Source organism: Paralichthys olivaceus, chromosome 5, assembly GCF_024713975.1.
Source record: "Paralichthys olivaceus isolate ysfri-2021 chromosome 5, ASM2471397v2, whole genome shotgun sequence".
NCBI classification, from domain to species: domain Eukaryota; kingdom Metazoa; phylum Chordata; class Actinopteri; order Pleuronectiformes; family Paralichthyidae; genus Paralichthys; species Paralichthys olivaceus.
Window position 1 is genome coordinate 27,685,602 of NC_091097.1, and position 23,192 is coordinate 27,708,793.

The following is a 23,192-nucleotide window of genomic DNA, read 5'->3' on the forward strand; positions in this document are numbered from 1 at the left end:
CTTTTGTCCTTATTAAATAACTTTATCCTTAAAATCTTTCATTTTAAGGGATAAAGTCCCCCCCTTTCTCCTCTTTCTCATTCTGTTTTGTCTTTTGTTACTTTTTGTACTTTGCACATTGGGGCAGCTGTGGCTGGTGAGGTCGTCCTCTAACCTGAAGGTCTATGGTTCGATCCCAGTCCTCCCCATTCCACAAGCCAAAGTGCCCTTTGGCAAAGTAGAGAAAGTGCTGCATATAGTTGCACTGTAATGTGTGTGTGAATGGGCGAATGGCAAAAACTGCACTGTAAAATGCTTTTAGACTGTATCAAGACTAAATACAAACCATTTACATCACTAAAACTGTTGGGTTTCTCTATGTAATAACCTAAGGTTTGTATGAAGAGAAAGAATGGGTCTTTGTATCACTTCAAAATAAGTAACACAGACCAATTATTAACTAATATAATTACCTTATAATGTAAATTATGGAATTAAAGGAGAACTTAAAGGCACAGTTTTCTGCAACATGTGGAGCTCAGCAGACACTGAGCGAGTGCGCTGGGACATTCTCCAGTCTTTCACACAAAATCCTCAGTTCAATTCTGTCTGGGGCAGAACATGAGATTTCAATTAAAAACCTGTAGGACACATCTATCTACTGTAGTGTCGCAGTGGGTTTAATCCCATGCCGTACAGTGGTTCCCAGACTAAGGGTTGCGACCCCCAGGGGGGTTTACGAGACACTGAAGGGATGTTGCAAGATTACTTTAATATAGATAATAAATCGAACTTAAATTTCAAATAAAGCCATGCAGATGAAAAACAAAGTCCTCAGCCTTTGAACATTCTTTGTCCGCCACATGACCTCAATTTGAAATTTAAGAGGGCAATGCATGATGTCTGACAAACAGACAAATGCAAAGATTGAAACCATATAATAATGACAAGAGATAGGTAAATGAACACATTGGGGTTATAGTTTATATTTCAGACACATTGTGTAGGTTGGTGTTAAAGTGGTGCTCTTCGGTCTATAAACGTTTCTATTTTCAGTATAAGCCTCTTCTGAACAACATCTTAACCCTTTATCTCTGTTGCTCTAATGCCTGTCGGTTGTGGCTTTAAGCTTGAGACTAATCATTTTCTAGAAGAGCAAAATCCTCAATAAGTAGGTCAGACTATATTTCCTAGTATAGTTTTGGGGAGGATACCAAGAATAAAAAGAGCTGGACAATTTGCAATCAAGAAAGCATGTGTATGCAAAACGCTGTGGTGAAATAGGCCCTGGGATGGTGCATTCAGGGTAATGTAGGAACATCTCACTCAGTGTGGCTCACTGATATATTTTAATGGCTTGTACAACAATGGGCTTAATGACATGCCAGGGTTTGAACACACAGTGCTTGTTAGAGGGATACATTCATCGATGTTTTTTTGTCATATAGCCTCCTTGATGTCTTATATACCTTTGGCTTAAACTTGCCGTCTTGGTCATAGCTCAGTTATGAAATAGGATTATTTCCTGCCGGGCTGCTGACAGCGATGTCAGTCTGTGTTAGCATAACACCGTTAGTTTCCTCTTTAGCTGTGCATGTTCTCGCAATGGGCATGCACTTCTCAGCAGGCAGGCAGAACCCTGCAAACACCTGACACTGGACCTGAGTGTATCCAAGCAAGCCAACATGTACGAGCTGCACTTCCCCATGACGTCCACCACTTGGCTGGATGACCAGTGACGTGATTTTGTCACTCTTCATGTTGAATGCCTGGTCATAATGTTACGTGTTCAAATTTAGTGTGAAGCAACGTGTGTCACTACAACCAGGCAACAACCGAAGCTGGATGTGGAGGCACATGCTTGGATTAAGCTGCTTGACTGACCCAACACAAAAAGAAACTGGTAAATCCCCACAAGCCCACAGTTCCTCCCCCTCTGTCTATTATTCCAATTGTCCATTATGCACAGATAAATGGACATTTTACAGGATCAGGTGATGTTTTAAGGCTTGTTTCATGTCGGTTGATGATGCTTTACCAACACAACTGGCTTTTGTGGCACTTGTTGGAAATATATGAGCGGAGAAAAAAAAGTTGAATTGTAGGTTGGATTATTTAGGATAGAGAAAATGAAAAAACAAGAGTTTGGTTAAGCTATTTTACTGTCATATATTGTCATTATTGGGCAGAAAACTTTTGTGGGGCTGGACCCAATCCCAGCACTGGATGAGACAGGTGACCAGTCTATCACAGGGTCACCGCAGTCACAGTCAACTGAACTGCATGACAGACATATCTTGTAGGTGGAAGCTCTAGACGTGTTAAAAGGTGAAATGTTAAACATACACTACACATGTTAAACATATGCAAAAAGTACATGCAAACAAAAAAGAATTACATGTGAACGCTCTGCAAGCATTCAAAGCAGTCAAGTCACACAATCAGAACTGTTCAATTAATTGCATTATATCCATGCAAATGGTAAATGGTATTCATATAAAGCTTTTCTGGTCTTAATGACCAAGTGCTTTACAGTTCAGTTTTCGATTCACTTCACAAATCCTTCATTAAATATATTTGGTCATAAAATATGAACCAATCATTTTTATGGTAGAAATATTTGTGTTTTACTGACAAATAGAAGTATTTTTACACAGAAAGTATAGTTTTTTTTCAATGAGATCTAGTCATGTACAGTCCTTCAATATACCTGTGTGAAACTGTTGCATGCTGCTGCCTTTATCTCTATCAGACATTTTCTTATGGATAAATACTTAAACATTGACAGACCTTTCCATTATGTTAAAGACTGTTTATTTTAATCAAAATAAATATGGTAATTTTGTTGATGAGATGTGGCATTTATTGCACTTCTGTCCGTCCTAGAAGAGGGATCGCTCGCTGAGGTTTATTTATTTTTTCCTCTGTGGTTTTTGGTATTTTTCACGTTCATGGTCACGCACGCACACTCACTGCACACACAAGGACACGGACGGGGTGCGTGGTAGAATCGCTACTTTCGCCAACAAAGCTACTTTTGCTAGCATCGCTACTTCCAAGGACATTTAGGCTAAAAACATGGAATAAATGATGCTGCTTTGGGTCTAATCTGAATGTCAGAGTTTATGGACACTTGGATTACACCACAAGAGCAGTATGGAGGCATTTTATGATTTTTTATGTTTGAAGAAGAAGTCCCCAGTTACTTCAATTGTATTGGATTTGGCTACAACGCTGATAACCCCTGAAACTTCAAAAGTGTTTTGTGGATTTAAACAGAAACAGAAATCCCTGGAGCGTTCATGTAAGGGGTGGTGCAGCAAGCAGAGACATAACATTGTTTTTTAACTTTTGCATGTGTCTTGTGTTAAAAACATAACAACGTGCATCCTCACTTTGAATCTCCTTGGTCAAATCAGTCGCCCTTAAGTTTAAAGTGCGCCCGTATTCTGACCTTTATGGTACATATTAAAATGGTCCAGAGCAAGCTGACATGAGCCGTGTCTCAATTCAGGAGCCACTTCCTTCGAAGGCTGCACCTGAAGACTGATTTTGTCTTTGGGCAGCGCGACTAGGATGTCCCATGTCAGCGGCCCCTTTAAATGCAGTTGACACCCCCCGAGAAACTAAGGCTCCAACAGGTGGATGCTTCCCGAGCTTGTGATCCTGATCACATAACTACTTTGTAGACCGCACCATCTCATATCGGTTTGGCCTTCGCATCCTCCGAAGAATGTAGCGCCTGAATTGAGACTCAGCTATGGGCTAAGGGGGGTTACACCAAGGGTCACATATAACTTAGAGCTGCCCCTGAGTACAAGGAGGTGAGGTACGGAGATAAACAAACTGTTAAGCCAGTAACCAAGGTAACGTTAGCACAATTAATAATGGCAGACATCAGATATAAATAGCAGTTCCTTCAGTTGTGGATGATAGCAGCCATGCACGCTGTGACTGTGGGGGCACGCGCAGGGCAGGTAGGTGGAGCTCGTGGGCAGCTGGTGTCACTCACCAAACCAGAGAGAGAGGGGGAGGGGGGTGGGGGTGAGCAAGATAGGAAGACATAGGGGTAGAGAGATAGTAGGTAGTTTTATTAATGTATAGTATAGTTTTATTGATGTATAATTTATTATTTCACTAAAATAACACATTGTTTTCTATTATTTTATTATTATATTGTAAGGCTTTGGCAATATTGTAATACACAGTCATGGCAATGAAGCTCATTGAATTGAATTAAAAATTGAGAGAGAGAAATAGGGAGACAGAGAAAGACAGAGGGAGACAGAAGGAGAGAAACATAAGGGAGAGAGAGACACACACACACACAAAGAGAGAGAGAGAAGGGGGTAGAGCGAGATAGGGACACAGAGGGGGGAGAGGGAGAGAGAGAGGGAGAGAAAGAGAGAGACAGGGAGGGGGAGAAAACATTGAGTGAGAGAGAGACACACACACAGGGAGAGAGAGAGAGAGAGAAGGGGGTAGAGCGAGATAGGGACACAGAGGGGGGAGAGTGAGAGAGAGAGGGAGGGAGAGAAAGAGAGAGACAGGGAGGGGGAGAAAACATAGAGGGAGAGAGAGACACACACAGGGAGAGAGAGAGAGAAGGGGGTAGAGCGAGATAGGGACACAGAGGGGGGAGAGAGAGAGAGAGAGGGGGAGAGAAAACATAGAGGGAGAGAGAGACACACACACAGGGAGAGAGAGAGAGCGAGAGAGAGAGAGGGAGAGACAGAGAGGGAGAGAGAGACACACACACAGGGAGAGAGAGAGAGAGAGCGCGAGCGAGCGAGAGAGAGAGAGAGCGAGCGGGGCCGTCGGGTGCAGGGGGAGGTTACCACAGGACACTGCTCCTGAGCCGCCGCCGGACCTCAACACCAGGGAGAGTCTCAGTAACTCTGAGCACCTTCGGATATCGCGCTGCTTCCCGGGCACACTGCGGATACTTCAGAGCGCTGCTCGGCCACGGTTACGAGTCGGGGCTGCGGTCCGTGTGGGGGTCCTCGTCTGGTTAGTGTGAAGGGTTGAACCGGAGCGGAGCAGCGCGTCTCCGCCGACCGGACATTGCTGCTACTTTTCGGCGCAAGCTACCTCCATTCGCTGCGCGTGCGGGAGACGGCGGCTGGCCGCCACAGCGAAAGAGACCGTGAGTGCGAACACGATGATTAACAAGCGACATCTGTGAAGCGCGGGTGGAAAATCCACGCGAAAACAAAGCGCCGGCGTTGAGGACCCGAGTGAGGCGTCGAGGTCGTCGTGAAGGAAGTGGAGCACGATGTAGTGTAACGTGACCTCTTTAGTCCTGTTTGAATCTGCGGTGCTGGAACAAAGTAGCGAGGACCCGGCAGCTCAACTCACTGACACTTGTAGCATTTACACAGGAACAAAAAGAGCCGTCCTTTGTGGCGGTGAAGTGCTCGTGTTGTTCCAGGGACAGGAGGTCAGCAGGACGGGTCATCTGCGCCTCTCTGCCCCACCTCCCCCTCCTGCCGTCGGGCTGTTATGAAGATGTGAACTCCCTCCCTTCCCTTCTTCTCTCTTCTCTCTCTCTCTCCCCGCCGCTCGGGACGCTTTGATATTTTTTCCCCTCCTGCTCTTATCTCGTTGGCTACAAAGGGGATCAAACGCGACCCCGTCCTCCCGTCCCTCCCCCGTTTCTCTGGGATGTACGAAAGCGTGGATGTTGTGGGTCTGAGCCCCAGCCCCGGCCGCAGCAGCCCCAGCCCCGGCTCCTTCCTGAGCATGGACTACTACCACAGACCCCCGGGGCTCGGGCCGGAGAAGGGACTCCTGTCCGGTGTGGGACTCCAGCGTCCATTCGGGGGGTCTCTGGTGAGGCACTGGAGCGGATCCTGCCACTGTGAGTGCCATTCGACATCATTTGCACATGTAAAGAAGACAATAGGTCTGATTGAGAAGTGACAGAGTGAACCACTGCTTGTGCTTTGGTCGTTGTGATCTTGTGCTGGATGGATGCATGATCTGCACACTGGGGCACATGCCAGCTCCCTTTCTTTCTATCATCAGGTTCTCCACAGCCCCCGTGACAGTCAGAGATAAAGTAGACCCTAAATGAACAATGTTCTATGGCAACAACATGTAGTTTCATCCACTTTCCTTTCCTGCTCTCTTTAATTGCGATTAGCAGATAAGCCCCCCTCCTCAGGCAGACTACTGTTGGTGTCTACACAATTCAAATCAAGTAGATATCTTCTTATATTTTGTTGTGGATGTGGTTTCTCTGTCTATTAACTTCATTATCTGACTTTTTTCTCAGGGTTTGGACAAAGTGACATCAGTGAACCTTTACATAATCATGTACGAATGATGTTAAGTTACAGTTGCAGCCGATGGTTGCTGTGCAGTTTGAATTGAACACGTTATCATGCATCCTGTGACATGTTGTTCGATGTCCGAGTGCTGATTGCCACCACCCTTATATCTGACAAACCTCCCACCTTTGCATGCAGGTTGAGATGACCACCCGTTTAGAAATGACAGGTATCTACACTGTCCGTTTCTGTGACTTGAGGGTTTGTTGTGAATGGAGCAACTCAAATGGCCTCAGTGGGTCAGCAGCAGCCGACGTTCATTTTCCACATGCAGCCAAACTTGCTTCACAGTGGGTGGGAATGAGATCAGAGCGCCATACGCTGCACATTGTTAATATATAAAGTTGATTGATTAAAGCTGAATTATATAGTTGATCAATAAATCAGGAAGGTGCTGACTATTTTGATTTAATTAATCAGAGATAGGCTCTTTATCTAAGAATAGCCTTGTTTCAGCTTCAGCTGCTTTCTTTGGGTTATGTGATAGTAAAATAATGGTGGTTATCTTTGGGTTTTGGGCTGTTGGTTGAATCAAACAAGACATTTGAAGAATCACCATTTAACTATCTTCTGACATTTTAAAGAACAAATGCTTGATTGATTGCTTTTAGAAAATAAATGATTAGTCACAACCTTAGAGGAATATTCAACATGTCACAGATTGTATTTATAGTGATAGTTTTTTTTGTAGAGTATTATTTTGGTATTGAAGGTGATTGTAACTCATTTCTTTTTATCCTAATTACAAAGCTGCAAAAAGTGAGCAACCAGGATGAAAATGTGTGCATTGCATGTGATACCTTCATACAATTTATCTGGTTTAATCATTCCTTTTTTTCCTCTAAGGGGCCTTAAAGAAACACCACTTAACCTTTGCTGAGCACTGGCAACAACAGCCTTTGCAGCCATAAGTAGTGATTACAGTGAAGCTAGCACATTGAATTCTGTTGGGCTCTGAGTTCAAGTAATGCTGGATACTGGAACTGGAGCTAGCTTTACTGTGACAGCAACACACAGTTAGTGAGCAGTTCACACGTGAATATGTTCCACTAATGATCCACACAATGTAGTGGCTGCATGAATTCAGTCTGAGGTGGAAGAACTGGCCTTCTGGAACTCATTACTGTTGATATAAGTCAGTTTACATGTTGACAAGATGTTAAGATCACAATCTAATAAGGGAATGCACAAATGAATTACTTAATTTATGAGGCTGAGAAATGAAATAAAGCAATTGGGCTGTATCTTGCTATAAACACAGTTTCTACCAGTGGCAACTTTATGTCAATGGGGGGGGGGGGGGGGGGGGGGGGCGGCAGTTGTTAGTTGGCAACGTGGTTGTTGTGGTCAACTTGCATTTCCTGCTCTTTTTATCCTCACTGGTGGCATGGAAACTGTAAAGTGACTCAGTACTGCCACCCACTGCTATGGAGTGTGTCGCTGGTGTCATGGTTGCTTGGGAACACAGATATAACAGTATGTGCGTGACTGCAATAGATCATTCAAAAGATTTGAAGATTCTCCTTGATTTTGATAATTAGTAAAAAAAAAACTAAATTCATTGATAATTATCAGCCCGGGATGATAATTGGTCACTCATTGCTTAACATGCAAACATGGGAGCGCCCTGCTGTGAGTTGAGAGTGCAACCCAGTCGTCACATGTTAGAGACAGCCAGCGTGAAAGTCAGTAACCCAAGGGTAGCGACATGATGATGTCACTGTGACATGACCCTTGCACAACAGAGTTTAAGTCATAAATAGAGTGGACTCTGGTTAGCCGACAAGAAGAAAAAAAAAGGTAGAGTGAGGTACCGTGTGTGTTTTTGTGTGTGACTGGATGAAGAGTGTCAAACGGGTTCAAAGGTCAAAGTCATGCACACACATTCAGTGACTGCTCAAGCAACATGTAAGCACAAGCTGCAAGATTGTGTGTGTGTGTGTGTGTGTGTGTGTGTGTGATCCAGAGCAATGACTCACTGACAATTGGGAAGTGACCTACATCTCTCTCACTCTTTATTTCTCCTTCTATCTGCCTCTTTCTTTCCTGTGTCAGCTGCCCAGTCATCACTTCTCTGCACTGAATGACCTTTCTTTCTGTCCGTTGAAGACGCACACACACACACACGGTGACGCACACACACAGCCATTCACTCACACTCACAGTTTGTCTGGAAATGTGAGGAAATACTGACCAAGTTAGACCTGAGTGTGAGTGTGTGAAAAGGGGAGGAGGTGGATGGTTGCATGTCAGTGTTTGTATCTAACACAAGGGTGGGGAACCTTTTTCCTATCAGGGACTGTTTTAGTTTTATAACATCCATCCAGCAGCAGATCATAATAAATTACTTAATACATCTCACAGTGAACTCTGTAAAGCAATGGCTGGAAATGCTGCTCCGTGTCTGATGTCAGAGGATGGTGATGATGATACTCACAGCTGGTTTTAGCCAAAATAACTTGCTTAAACAAATCCTCCCTTATATCAAATGATAAGTTGGGTGGTGTTTGTTATGTCTGTTGTTTCATCATAGGTCAGAGAGAAAAAAAGGGACATTTCAGACATGACGTGGAGCATTGGCTGCAGAGTTTACCACATGCAAACATACACAACACAGCGTGTGGTTCTCTGCACAGATGTGTTCACAACAGCATTATATCCTCAGTATTATTCAGGCGAAATGTGGAGCAGCTGGGTGCAGCAGACAGAGGCAGGAAGCGACGTATTCACTCCGCTGTGTAGATCACGTGATCATGTTTACAGCCCCCCGACACTGTCGTCAGCTCTTATCAACACAAACTCTCTTGACATCTTCTGCAGAGTCCAGTTTAAGTCTGAAAGCAGCTTTTGTATTAGTCATAGTCTTTGTCTGCGTTGACCATAGAGGAGTTTCCTCTCACATGTCACCTCTTCACATCGTTTGCATTGAAAAGATATAGGATAAAGCAGAAAGAACAACTTAACAGTAAAATACTTAGTGTTTGGGTGTACACACACATGTCTCTATTTCCGATAAGCAACAAGGAATTATAATTTATTTGAGATTATGTAGAATCATTTTTTACAGTTTATTTAAATTGTTTTATTGTATTGATGTTGTCTTATCAAATTCTTTATCAGCATAAATAATCCTGCTCAGAATCAAATCAAACTAACAATTATATTCATTATTAATTGGCCTGTCTTTTCAAATATCAAAGGACAACAAGAATTACCCATCACAGATGCGGATGTTATTTAAGTTCCTGTTGCTGTTCCTGTTCATAAAGCTGCCTAAGGAAACTGAGAGTTTACATTGTGAACCGTCACAACAAATATTGACAAAGATGTGATGAACCATTTATAATGTGGGAGGTCAGTGCTTGGATTTGTTAATTTGATCAGCTCAAAACAGATGTATTTGTTCATTTTAGTCATATGTCATCACCCAATTAGATTTTCATTCATATTTACATTTATTATTGGTGTTGGTAGATAAGTTGCATGTACTTTGAAAAAAGGATGGTATCCATACTGCCCACCCCTGGGTGCAGGTGAAAGTGGAACAATGGGTGGTAAAAGCTGTTTGAGCTGTACTGTTGGTGTGTTAGCCTAGTAATTAGCACTGATGCTAAGTTTTGTTAAAATCATTTTATGAACCTTCATTTCTATGCCTGGTGAAATGTGCAGAGAGAGGGACTGAGTGAAGTGATTAGAGGCCGGTCTCTAAGCTGACAGGTCGTGCTCTCTGTTCAGGAACTGTTTGCGGGCATAAAGCCAGGACTGCCTGTGGAGACCATTTAATGTGTTTTACATTCGGAAAACGGCTTAGTCCAGTGCTGGCTAACATGTAGCATTGTCCCGATGGATTTGAACATGAACTGACCCTGACTTTGGAAGGTTTTAGCCATGCTTTGACCCAGGTAAGCCCTGGGTCTCAAATGAATGTCTGGTCTTACTTTGCTGACTTTTTTGACCACTCACTGCACTTCTCCGCCATATTCACAAATGACCTTTATTCTGTTGCTTGTCTTTCTGCAGTTAGTGTGTATAGCCACAGCCTGTGCCTTAACAATTGCTCAGCAGCTGCAGGCATCATACATTTTGCATTAAGTTATATTCTGAACAGTGTTTGGTTTTACTGAAATCCACACCACATTGCTATGCTATTGCTATTGCATTTCATTGTGCAGGTCTGCATAATAATAAGTAAAACTGTGATTACTTTTTATTATTGCTGAATTGTGCAACTAGCAACATGCCAGTTCCAGTTAAACATTACAAACTGCTTTTTAGTTGCACACAGCACTGGTTTATGATAATCTGCCTGACTCACTTTTTATTTCCCCACTGACACACACACGCACACGCACACGCACACGCACACATAAACTCACAGAGAAATGTTGTCATATCTTCCCCATCCTCCTGTGTACACACCATCACAGATCAACACAGTTCTGTCATTTATCACTACAGCTCAGGGAGAAAAGGGGGAGCTTGGTTTGATGCGAATGTGGCAGAAATGTAAAAACTGAGATTGAAGAGGGCCGTGAATCGATGGCACAGCTTTCACTGTATGTATACAATGATGCTGACATTCCCTTTCTTAATGTAAAAGTATAGTGAGAGGATGTAGCTGATGACAGTGGTGTGGTTTTCACCTTGAATGACATGGGTCATCACAGCCTCTGGTGTGACTGCAGCCTCCAAGTAATATCTTCATGATGAGCCAAAAAACATGTCGTCATTTCATTCTGTTAACTTAAAGGTCCAGAGTGTTAGATTTAGGTGAAAGGGAACTATTGGCAGTAATTTAATGTAGAATAATCCTCATGATGTTTTCACTAGTTCGTTTCATCTAAATTGTATGAATTGTAGTTTTCTTTACACCAGAAAAGAACCTTTATATTTAGATACTTTATATTTACATGGAAGGGACCCTCTATATGGAGGGCGCCATGTTTTTAAACTAGTCAGACTGGACAAACTAAACACCTTTTGGGTTTTTATGACAACTGAAGCTACCACAGGTTCTTTTTCATGTTTGGAAGGGGAGGGTGATGTGAGGGGTGTTCAGCTGCAACATGCAACTTCAACACTAGATGTCACTAAATTCTACACAAATGTACCTTTAAACAGTTTGTCTGAGCTTCAAGATTTATCGTAAGGATTTTATCTATTTATAAGACTAATAACATTGTTTTTAGCTTTATTACCTAAAAACAATACTATGGCTGTTCTGACCATTTATGCACTATATTTAATTAATTTTGTTTGAGTCTGAATTTGGAGTGTAAACCTATGCAGGAATGAAAAATGTAGTGTTTATTGTATATATAAAAATAGAACTTACAATTACTTCTGTGCAACAATACACTTTCTAGTCTTGATGCAAAAATGGCACCAATTATTAGGTGTCAGAAGTTGTAACACTGTCCACTATATAGTATTGAGTTACCAGTGTTATTGGGGTTCATCCTGTGGTGGATATTCCAACACTGGAAAGACGTGATAAATGCGACTGTCAAGTAGGAATTAATATATAAAGTCTATTTACTTTAAACCCATAGTGTGGTTATATAATCTGCAGACAATCAGTCGCTGAAATTTTTTTGGGCCAAGACTTGGTTGTTTACCAAAATTTATACTTAATATCTAAAAGTGAGTGAAATGCGTATATGTAAAAATAGTGAGTCACTTCATGATGTTTGCTGATGAGATGAAACAATGTAAACACTGTTGCCCTTATCTGATTCCTCTCCTAACAAACGGTTCAAGATGAGTCACAGACATTCCTCTCTGTTGAACTGCCCCTCATATCAACAGTAAGGAGAATGCCTTGCTCACTAAAGCAGGAGAGAGAGGCAGCGGGGAGAGATTAACAAACACAGATGAAATCACAAGCATAAGACTCTTGGAAATATGAGGTGAGAGAGAGAGGGGTTTAAAAGAGGTCAGACAGGGTTTGAAAGTGTTGGCTGGAGTGTGCGTGAGAAGAAAGCAAAGACAAACAGGAGAGATGAAAGGAGGGAAAGATGGCAGTATGGATAGTATGATGGGGTAGGATATTCTTTTATACGGCATGAATATATTGTTATAAATTCAAATTCCCCTGTCTCCATCACATTTGTTGAGCTTTTGAAGAATTTCAGGATCGCACAGGAGATCACTGGGGGTTTGTCCTATAAGTTGACCCCGATTCAACTTGTATTTTGTGAGTAAACCTACTTCCCCCCACACCAACACATTTTCCAATGCAACAGTGTGGCCACCCGTTAACTTTATGAACTGTTGGAGTCATTTTAAAAGAACTCGACCACAAACCAAACTGTGATGAAAGCTGAGACAGAGGATTCGGCGTGCAGGGCAGCTCAACTTGTTTCTGTCGGCAGTTCGTTGTCCAGCTGACACAGTGTAGTTGGATTGATTGAAACACCAGGTTGCACCTCCTTTGAGTGTGGGCAAATCTGATGTTTTCACTCCCCAGATGATGCATTAAGAATACTGAACCTTGAGGTAAAATATGAGAGGGAGTTTGTCAGCATACTGTGGAGTTCACTATTTTGTTAAACAGTTGAACTAAATGTTTGTACGCCAAAGATATGACAATTAGCAGACGTCTAGTATCTGCTTCAAAATCTACAGTGGCCCATACACAACAAAAAGAATCATATATTCTCTTTTCGAGCAAACAGATAGATGCCTATTCTGCCAAATATTAGTATATGCCAACCTGTTATCATTTTCAATTTTAAACCTGCATTTTATGAAATGGTTGGACATTTCAGGAAACATATTTAGTAGGTTTTTGGTTAAGCCTGGCTCATAGGCTGCATGGCGACCCACTGTGGAAATACATGTTACTTTACTCTTAGTTACTTCCCCAAATAATGACATTTAATCCAAATGTCCTTTGAACGGGTGCGCTGCACATTTCTACCAACTCATCTCCCCAGTGAAACCAAGAACCCACTGCCAACAGTGCAAGCCTGAACCTAACTTTTGTATCTTGATACTACACCTCTAGGACATTGGGTGATCTCTGGAAAAGATGTAACGTGTTTTTAAAAACAAAAAAAAGGAAGGAAAAACACTTGCTGAAAATAGATACTGCCGGAATGCTGGGTGGAGCATGAGAATGACCTTTGTACCACTGTGATACCACGTCTTTAAGGTGCATTAGTTTCACCCAGATAAAACTGCAACTTGATTTCCCCGGAAATCACTTCTTCACCACTTCAAAACAGCAGCTGCTCTGTTCAGCCACTGGTTAGTACTGCTTTTAGAGCGGTGAGGAAGAAATGATTTATGGCAGTGTAGCTTTAGCTAGAGTTGAAATGTCAGCAATTTGGCAACATTTCACCTTGGAAAGACCCACTAGCAAAGCGGCGATGTGTACCGTATTGAAGACTTCAGTTTTGAGCTTTTTAAATGAAGTAATTGCTGTGTATTCCTAGATTTATTTATTTGTGTTCTCAGGCATTTGTCTATGGCATTCATTGTTTTTTAAATGCATTGGCACTGGATCGGTACTCTGTATTAGCTGCTAAGAAAAGTCCACTTATCAGAAACATCTCATCAGAACATCTCTATCAGCATCTCAAAATAACAGGACATTGCTACTTTGCCTGCATATATACCACACTGAACTGCTCTGAGCTCAGCCAGCTACCCTGGTCAACCTCAAGACAAGTTATTTAATTTTGTGTTCAACATTTTATCCATGCAAAAATACATTCCCAGTTCATTGCTATACACATTTGATAGTCAGGTCTTGTTGGTTTTAAATAGGTGGATGCGTCTGGTGTAACGTCTTTTATGTCAAAATATATAAAACAAGTCGTGAAGGAAATTGAACCCTATTGCCTGGATTCCACAAGGAGAAACACACAAGCACATAAACACAATCTGCATGTGACATCTGCTGGTTATAAAAATGGACATTATACAGAAGATTGGTTTGACCTTGAATAAAGTCTCTTGGACAGTAGCCAGCTGTCTAGAAATGTATGCAAACACTAGATACCTATGAGAATACAACATTCAATGCTCACAAAATGTGGAATAAGATCAACACCTTTTGTCCTGACAACAGTGAACATTACATGGATTTATTGCAGGGCTATAGTACAAGGTTCTTTTCTTTTTTCCTGATACACAGCAATTGCTAGAATTCGATTGCACTGGATCGTCTAATATTGTCATTATTTTACCCTCTTTCATATCTCACTGTATTACGTGAATGAATAATACGTTTTCAATACTTGGCCAGAAACATGGCATAAGAAAAAATATGATAAAGTGTCTCTCTGTTCAGTACCTCAATATACTGCTGTGTATTCATATAGAAAAAAACAAAAGGGCAGCAGTTGTGTTTTCTACACTGCGTTGCTAATATAATGGTTTTTAGTGTTGGAGCTTATGTCATCCTCCATTGATATGTTTCACTGTACACATTCAACCAAGAATCCGTCAAGATCACAATGTCTTAAAAACACAGGGTGGCTGTGGCTCGGGTGATATAGTGGGTCATCCACTAACAAGAGGGTTGGTGGGTCGATATCTGGCCTCTCCGGTCTGGATGCCAAATTGTCCTTGGTCAAGATACTGACCCCCAAGTTGCCCTCCTATGGCAATGTGTCAGCAGTATGTGAATGATGTGTAGTAGAAAAAAAGTGAATGTGACTTGTACTGTAAAGCACTTTGAGTGTTCAGTAAGACTAGAAAAGTTTTATTTGTACTTGTCATCTGGTTTAGGTTAGTCAATGCAGGGTGAAGACTACCAACAGGAGTCCTGTTAAACTACTGTTTATTCTCCCTGCATCCAGGCACCTGAGCCAGCTCTGCTCCAATCTTGTACCATTACCATTTTGGAGGAAACCAAAAGAAGGGGGCGTCATTAATTCAAATGAATAAATACTATAATCTTTTTCTAAATCCTGGTACAACTAAAGGCAAATCGTAGAGAGACATTGATTTAGGAGCGAGAATGCACTTAAATGGCACTATGACTGAATGCATATCTGTGTGTTCCCCCCTGTCTGTCCCTGCAGCTATAGAGACTGAGAGCACGAGTTCAGGGGAGGACCTTCTTGTACCCAGCCCCCCCTCACCTCCACCTCCGCCCCGCATCTACAAGCCCTGCTTTGTATGTCAGGACAAATCTTCAGGATACCACTATGGAGTCAGTGCTTGTGAGGGCTGCAAGGTAGGCAGCTAAACATACAGTATGCTTTGGCTAAACTTAAGAGCACAACATGCACAAACTACAGCACCTCTTCTGGTTTAACGGTACATAAATAGATGCAAGCTACAGCTAGAAAACCTAAATATAGAATGAATACAAGGAGCATGAGACTACAGAGAATTAGCTTAATGTGTCAGGGAAGAGGTCATGACCTTGATCTGTAAGCCTCTTTGCTTTATCTAATTCTACACACGCACACACGCACACACACACACACAAACAAACAGTGCATGCAGTTTGTATTTACTTCTTTGGTTTTTTTTGTGTTTGTGTCTTGTGCTCCGACAAAACAAATCAGTCACTCTTAGCTCAATTAGAGGATTATTATTCTGTGTACAATGTTTTCTGTTCCCCTGCTGCTGTGTTCCAGTCTTTGACCTCATTTCTTTGTGTCAGGGTTTCTTTCGGAGAAGCATCCAGAAGAACATGGTGTACACCTGCCACAGAGACAAAGTCTGTGTCATAAACAAGGTGACGAGGAACCGCTGTCAGTCCTGTCGACTACAGAAATGTCTCGATGTCGGCATGTCCAAGGAGTGTGAGTACACTAAATAAACAGTGAACACATCCACTCTCAGAGAGAATGTAAGAAAACTGAAATAGTGAGACACTTAATTACAGATGTCTATAATTAATATGTAGTCACATAATAAGAGAACACTTGAAGCAGGGTAAGCTTTAAAGTTCTTTCCCAGCAGCTCAGTGATGTGTTTTAAACTTGATATATGTCTCCTCCTAGTGGATTTTTACAGGGAAGACATTCCACTCTAAACTTGCAGGCATTAACTTAAAAAAAAACAGTTTGGAAAGTCAAAATAATCTCCTTTCCTCACCACTATTCCTTGACCTCCTGATATTTTCCATCAAAGTCATGGGAATTGTGGTTTGGAAAGGTGATTCATGTTGCTCAACACGATGTGAAGGGAGTTGGGAAAGGAGAACCATGGTGCAGAAACAAATCTCACTTGAATTACACTCAGCATTTTTGTGAACAAACTTTATGCACAATAGAAGATCCACAGACTGCTCTGATACTCTGTGCTGTGTGCCAAGTAAAGTTTCCTCTACAAAACAGAATGACACATCCTGAGAAAATATGTTTTCACTTCATACAGAAGGAACATTTAATCATCAGTTTGTCACAAAGAAAACCAACCAAATAGATTTCATTAAAAATTAAAACAAACAGGACTGAAATGATAATATAATGTTATAATGCAGGGGAATTGTGTGGAGAAAACCTTATATAATTGGAGGAAAATGTTATTGTGTCCATTTTTGTTTTTTTGTTGATTTTGCAGTAGTAGTTTTTCCACCGCTCCTGTCGTAAAAACTCTGGTCGAGCCAGCATGTGCATTTATTTTGGAAGGAGTGAAACGATACACAGCTGATTGTAGGATGCATACCAATGTGGCAATTTATCTTTTGTTGTATGATTGATAACTGTAATATGACAACATTGTAATTTAGTTTTAGCACCGTTCATATACTAACAATAAGCCTGCCGTAAATAGTTTTGTCTGACCTCACCAGTGATCCGACCCGACCACAGACGTTAAGAATAGTCCATAGAAAAAGACAATTTTCTCCCAGATTGTCTCCTTTGATGTTGTAGGTCACAAAGAGGCAGCAACAGGAGAATGTTGCATAACCAGTTAAAAACTCCTTGTAGTACTTTTGAAAAAAGTCAAATGCAGTAAGAGGCGTAGAAGACAAGTTCAAGAAGCAGAGTTAAAAATATAGGAGACAAGTTGACATAGATAAATTAAAATAATTATAGTTATTGAAATAATTATTAGATTGGCTGGAAATAAATTATATATGTGTATACAGGAGCCAAAACTATTAATCTAGAGATGTAAATAAAACAAGCTAAGGATTTAGTCTGTCTATTAATGAGGAGCAAATTCCATAATGTGGGGGCTATGATAGCAAATGCTTGGCCACCCTTTGTTACAAGTAAGAAACCCTTTTCATTCCATGTGAGTTTGCCTGATTATGAGACTGCTCTCTCAAAGTGTGTCGTGCTCCCCATGACAAGTGACATTTCTTTTAGTGATGATTTAAAGACTTGACAGAGCAACCTCCTTGTCCTTGAATCGAATTCCTGCTCAAATGTCTAAGACACGTCTTCCTATCTTTACCTCCCGACATCAGTAGTGCGAAATGACAGATCGAAAAAGAAGAAGGAGGAGAAGAGGCAGGTGGAGCCGGAGATCTACGTCCTGTCAGCAGACACGGAGCAGATGATTGAGCGAGTTCGTCAGGCCCATAAGGACACATTTCCCTCCCTCTGTCAGCTGGGAAAATACACCACGGTAATCAAACAGACACAGCACAGCATTTTATTAACACATGAATAACCTCAATCAGTGAACCCAAGTATATATGAATCAAAAAAGCAAAACAAAAAAGCCACCACTAAAGACAAATCGAATGTACAGATTAAACTATAAAGACGTTTTCTGTTCTATTCGTCACCTGACCCTCATCTACAGAGCAACAGCGCAGAGCACCGTGTTTCGCTGGATGTCAGTCTTTGGGACAAGTTCAGTGAACTGTCCACCAAATGCATCATTAAGACAGTGGAGTTCGCCAAGCAGCTGCCAGGCTTCATAACGCTCACCATCGCTGATCAGATCACCCTGCTCAAAGCCGCCTGCCTCGACATACTGGTGAGTTTAATACTGTTTTCAGTCAGAATGTAACCGCTTTAAAAAAGACAGAGATCGTGTCCACACATGGGAAGATGTACAGTTGTGGCACAGCAGAGTTATGTATTTAAAAAAAGTATTTGAGTTTTGTCTTTCAACATGTCCATTTCCTAGATTCTGAGGATCTGCACCCGCTACACCCCAGACCAGGACACGATGACTTTCTCTGACGGGTTGACTCTGAACCGTACCCAGATGCACAACGCTGGGTTCGGACCTCTCACAGACTTCGTATTCTCCTTCGCCAGCCAGCTGCTCCCGCTGGAGATGGATGATGCAGAGACAGGATTGCTCAGTGCCATCTGCCTGCTCTGTGGAGGTACTGCACTTCACTCCTCAGGAATATGAAAGAAAAACTGTATAAAAGAAGATCATGGGAAAATGCAGAGCTGCTTGATGTTCTGAGCGAGTGTGTGATTTATGTGTTTTTTGGGTTGTGCATGCAGATCGTCAGGATCTGGAGGAACCAGAAAAGGTGGACGTTCTTCAGGAGCCTTTGTTAGAAGCCCTGAAGGTTTGACATCTGATTTACTATCATCATTATACGACCGTGTCACTTTCGGTTTATTGCATTGTTGCCCACCTCATAAATGTGCTTTTCTGTATTATATTTACATACAAAGAAAAGGTGTGTTTATACTAGCTAACTGAAGTCTTTGGTTGTTATAATAAATTAATCTTTAACTTTTTTCCAACTAAGTCCACAAAAGAATAAAAACAAAAAATACCTCAGCTCCCAGGAACATTATTTCTATATATTTATATCAATGAATCTCAGTATGTGTCAGCTTTTGAGTCACACACAATCATGGGATTTGTTGTCGGTGAAAATATCGATGATCATCAGTTTTATCTGTTAGAAACTGTTATTCACATTGTTAATCATAACTGGCAGAATAATAAAATGCTACACACATATATAATATAAAAACCCATTTTCATGTAATATTTATTCTATACTAAATTTAGCAGTAATGTGGCAACTGTAAGAGGAGTCTTTAAACAAGAGTAAAAAAAAATGTGGATGCTGATTTAAAACACAAATTAATTTACCAAAGAGAATTCAACACACGACTCATCACCATCATCACAGTCATGTATGGTTGCTGACTTTAGAGGACGTCTTTATGTGTGTGCAGATCTATGTGAGGAGGAGGAGGCCTGATAAACCTTGTATGTTCCCCAAAATACTGATGAAGATCACTGACCTCCGCAGCATCAGTGTGAAAGGTGAGACTCACACAGATGCAGATGCATGTATTGTCAAATTCTATAAGAGGTCTTTTATGTTTATCATTGTTACATTGTATTTTATTAAGTAGCCTCTCTGTGTTATGATTTATTATCGTTACTGTTTTTTGCCAACCCTGCACTTCCACCATGATGAAGTTGACATAATGTAAATACAATGGCGGTCACTAGATGGCAGAGTTTTTCATTTGAACAAAAAAAAACAACATTTCAATTCACAAATGATTTCATCATTTCCACTTTGTCATTTCCTGATCTCTAATACGCTGCCTTCAGTCACATGTCCTGCAGGTTTTTTCACAGCCTTGTGAAAGCAGTGATTTACCTTTGAGGGTTTTAATGTGAAACGTCTCTGCAGAAAGTGGTTGATTTGGATTATGGTGAATTAACAATCATCTGGAAAACAGCAAAGCATTATTATATTTTAGAATGCATGGTGTACTCATTTTTCTAAGGGTAGTAATATTTCCCGTGAACTTTTCCACACTGTATTTAACACATATGATCTGTCTTATGTCTCAAAGATAGGAAGAATGGATGTTTTTTGTTCTATTCAATTTATACATTTGATAATGAAAAGAAATTGCAAAATAATAATCACATTTTCAGGGAAGGAAGGCTCCTTCATAAGGACTTGCTCTGATATCCTGATGTATCTTTATCTTTTAGGGGCAGAGCGAGTGATCACTCTGAAGATGGAGATCCCTGGCTCCATGCCTCCTCTCATCCAGGAGATGCTGGAGAACTCTGAGGGTCTGGAGGGGCATGGAGTCGGGGGAGAGAAAGGAGGAGGAAAGGGTCGAGCAGAAGGCCAGCAGGAGGATGAAACAGACCTTAGGAGCTGCCATCCAAGTCCGTCACCCAAATCAGTCCACTTTCCAAGCCCAAGCCCTGCACCCTGCTCCCCATCATTCCCCTCACCCTCAGCCTGAAGTTCTGCACTCAGCACCTCTGCTCCACACTGCGGTGGGGGGGAGGGCAGTGCACATGGCACAACCAGGGAATGATAGCAGAAACAAATTGCACCTGATAACATAATAATATGGAGGACAGAACAGTATGGACTGCTGAACCTATAAACTTGAAATGCGAGAGAAGCAAAGTTGTTGCAGGGACGGACAGCAGGAATACTGTGATGTGAGGCCTGATGGGATGTCCAGACATTCATTTCATACATACACTGCAAAAAATGTGATTTAAGTTTTTTTTTTTTTTTTTTTAAATCATTTTATAATACCTGAAATGTTAAGTATTTTTCAGACTGTTCGACCTTAATGAAGGATTGTGTAAATACTCTATGGACACACTGATGTTGTATCTTACACTTACACACACGCACACACACACACACACACACACACACACACGTAGGTAGATAACAGAGGCATGGTGGCAGTTTTTCCAACCATGTGGTTCTATCATAAAAGCATCAGGCAGGTGTTGCCGGTGGTTAATTCCAGCATTGCCGAGTGTTTTGTTCAGGTGCTTCATTTGTTCTGATGATGTTACAGCCTGTGAGTTTCAGCAGCAACAATACAAATAAACAAAATTAAATCCTCACAAAATGATGTCAACAGCTGCAGTTCTTTAGATGCTTCTAAACATATATCTACCTGGAGCAGAACCTTCTTTAATCAGTCCTATGTGAATTGTCCTTCATGTCCGTGCAGGCTGCGTCCACACTAATACATTTGAGTTTAAACACATGACTTTTGCTGAGACTTTTGGAAACGTTTTAGTTTTGAAAACTCAAGTCACGTTTTAGTCTAGACTTTAGCAAACAATGACAGAGTCACCCTCATTGGTTTCCTAGTTGGGCTTCATTAGTTAACTACCAGCAGTGAAGACAGCATGGATAACCAATTCCAAGCGTTTCTTACCCTCACAGTAAATTATCCACTTTGTTGTTGGTCCAAGCAAAGACATCTCTCATGAAACCTTTTGCCATTTTCTTCCTCATTCTTAGTATTTTCTGCGACTCAGTAATCAATTGTAGAGTAGACAGTCTTCTTTCTGTTTACACAGGCATAGACATGCCAGGGCCCTGTACTATGAGGCAGGATTTACGATTACTGGGGTAACTTCACATTTTATTCAGAGTTTTCAGTCCTACAAAGCTAGTTCACTTCTTATTGGGGTAAATCACCATTATAACTGGAATGGCTAACCTGTTCCGGAGCAGTTCGAGATAAGAGATCAACCTTTTATAAAAGTTTCTCCCACTGACAAATCAGCTCCTTTCAAACATGACGTTGCCGTTCTTAGAGGATCCCTTGGAGCTTGGAGCGCAGATTGTTTGAGGGTCTCTGAGAAAGGCATGGGTCTTTTCATCAGGGGGAATGATAAACCTTTGACAGCTGCTGGAGCCAAACATAACCAACCTGACTGTAGGAGCAATGTGCTCACAGTACCAGGCTGTCTGCATTGACCTGCGCCTCTTTACTCGTTACCTGTTCACTGTGGATGATGCAGAGAAGCTCAGCAAAACACTGTATGCACTTTTTACACATTTCTTTAGTCTTTAGTCAAATTTGTATTGTTGTTTTTTGGTGTTCAACTTATTATCATTTAATGTCTGACTTGTTTACAAACCTCATTTCGCATTTGTATACTGATATCAATATACAGTAGAACGCGTCGTGCTACCACTCAGCCTAACTGCGTTTGTCAGGTTAAGTTAAGCCGGATATCAGAAAGATATCCTGGGAATGTTGAACTTGCTTCTTAGTACAGGTTCCAGGTTAGTGGTTTTGATAAATACTTTCAGATGTGCTGGTATGGATGGAGATTGTTTCTGATACGAAGATGAAATGTTCATTTGGATGGAGATTGATTTAGTTTAGTTATAAAATGAAAATGTAACAGTGAATGTAAGTTGTTTTTTTTTAATTTCATGAGATATCAAGAGATCTTGTAGCAACAGACTGCAATGTGTGTGATGTGGTTAAAGCAAAGGTTGGTAATCCTGGAAAAGCTAGCAAGAGCATGCTACACTTGCAACTAATGTATTCCACCCCCTCCATTCGGTTCTCTCGTCAAAGCCACGCCCATATGAACGTGCACTGACACCTGCTAGAACTTTCCTGTGACTCGCTCATCGTTTTTATTAAAGTCCTGCGAGAGCCACAGTCGACAGCTTTTTTTCTTTTTTTTTCAGATGACTTTTTTAATTGCTGTCAGGATGTGAAGAGGATTTCACCTAATGACATTTTTCAGAAACAAATTCCCAACCCTGCCTTTCATTTGAGAGATGCAGTAGTTTTAATATATTTATTGTTTCCCCCACTTTTCCCAGAGTTGGAAACAAACATATCTTTGTATGTATTTGTCTGAAGTTGTATCAAATAGCATTCTTTGCTCAGTGTAATATTGGAAGAAATATCAAAATCTGTAAACCCTGGCAAGTAAACCAAATTGGAGCGGGTGGGGTCACAGTCTCAGACTTAACAAAACCTAAGCTCTACACAATAAGCACTAAAACCAGGACCCCTGAGTGATACACAAGCTGTAACATCGTGAGCGTAAGGATTGACCTGAGCAATCAGCTGGTTCACCCACTATTTATTTACAGGTGTTTCCTTGTAACTTCTGTCTATGTCTGGTCTCTGGAGTAATTTTACTCTTACGTGTGTTTATTATTAGTGGATCTCCTCGTATATGTAGAATCATTATGTATAATAATATATT

At 41.3% G+C, this 23,192-nt stretch overlaps 1 protein-coding gene across 1 annotated transcript; it reads left to right on the top strand.

Annotated features, from left to right (window-relative positions):
• The first annotated feature begins 4,534 nt into the window (after window positions 1-4,534).
• rarab (retinoic acid receptor, alpha b) lies at window positions 4,535-21,070 on the top strand. Its single transcript, XM_020104459.2, has 9 exons — window positions 4,535-5,839; window positions 15,347-15,501; window positions 15,937-16,078; window positions 17,698-17,858; window positions 18,039-18,215; window positions 18,369-18,573; window positions 18,701-18,768; window positions 19,394-19,484; window positions 20,175-21,070. Exons 1-9 carry the CDS (start codon window positions 5,644-5,646, stop codon window positions 20,435-20,437), a joined length of 1,458 nt encoding a protein of 485 aa, XP_019960018.2. The 5' UTR covers window positions 4,535-5,643; the 3' UTR covers window positions 20,438-21,070.
• The last annotated feature ends 2,122 nt before the right edge of the window (window positions 21,071-23,192 follow it).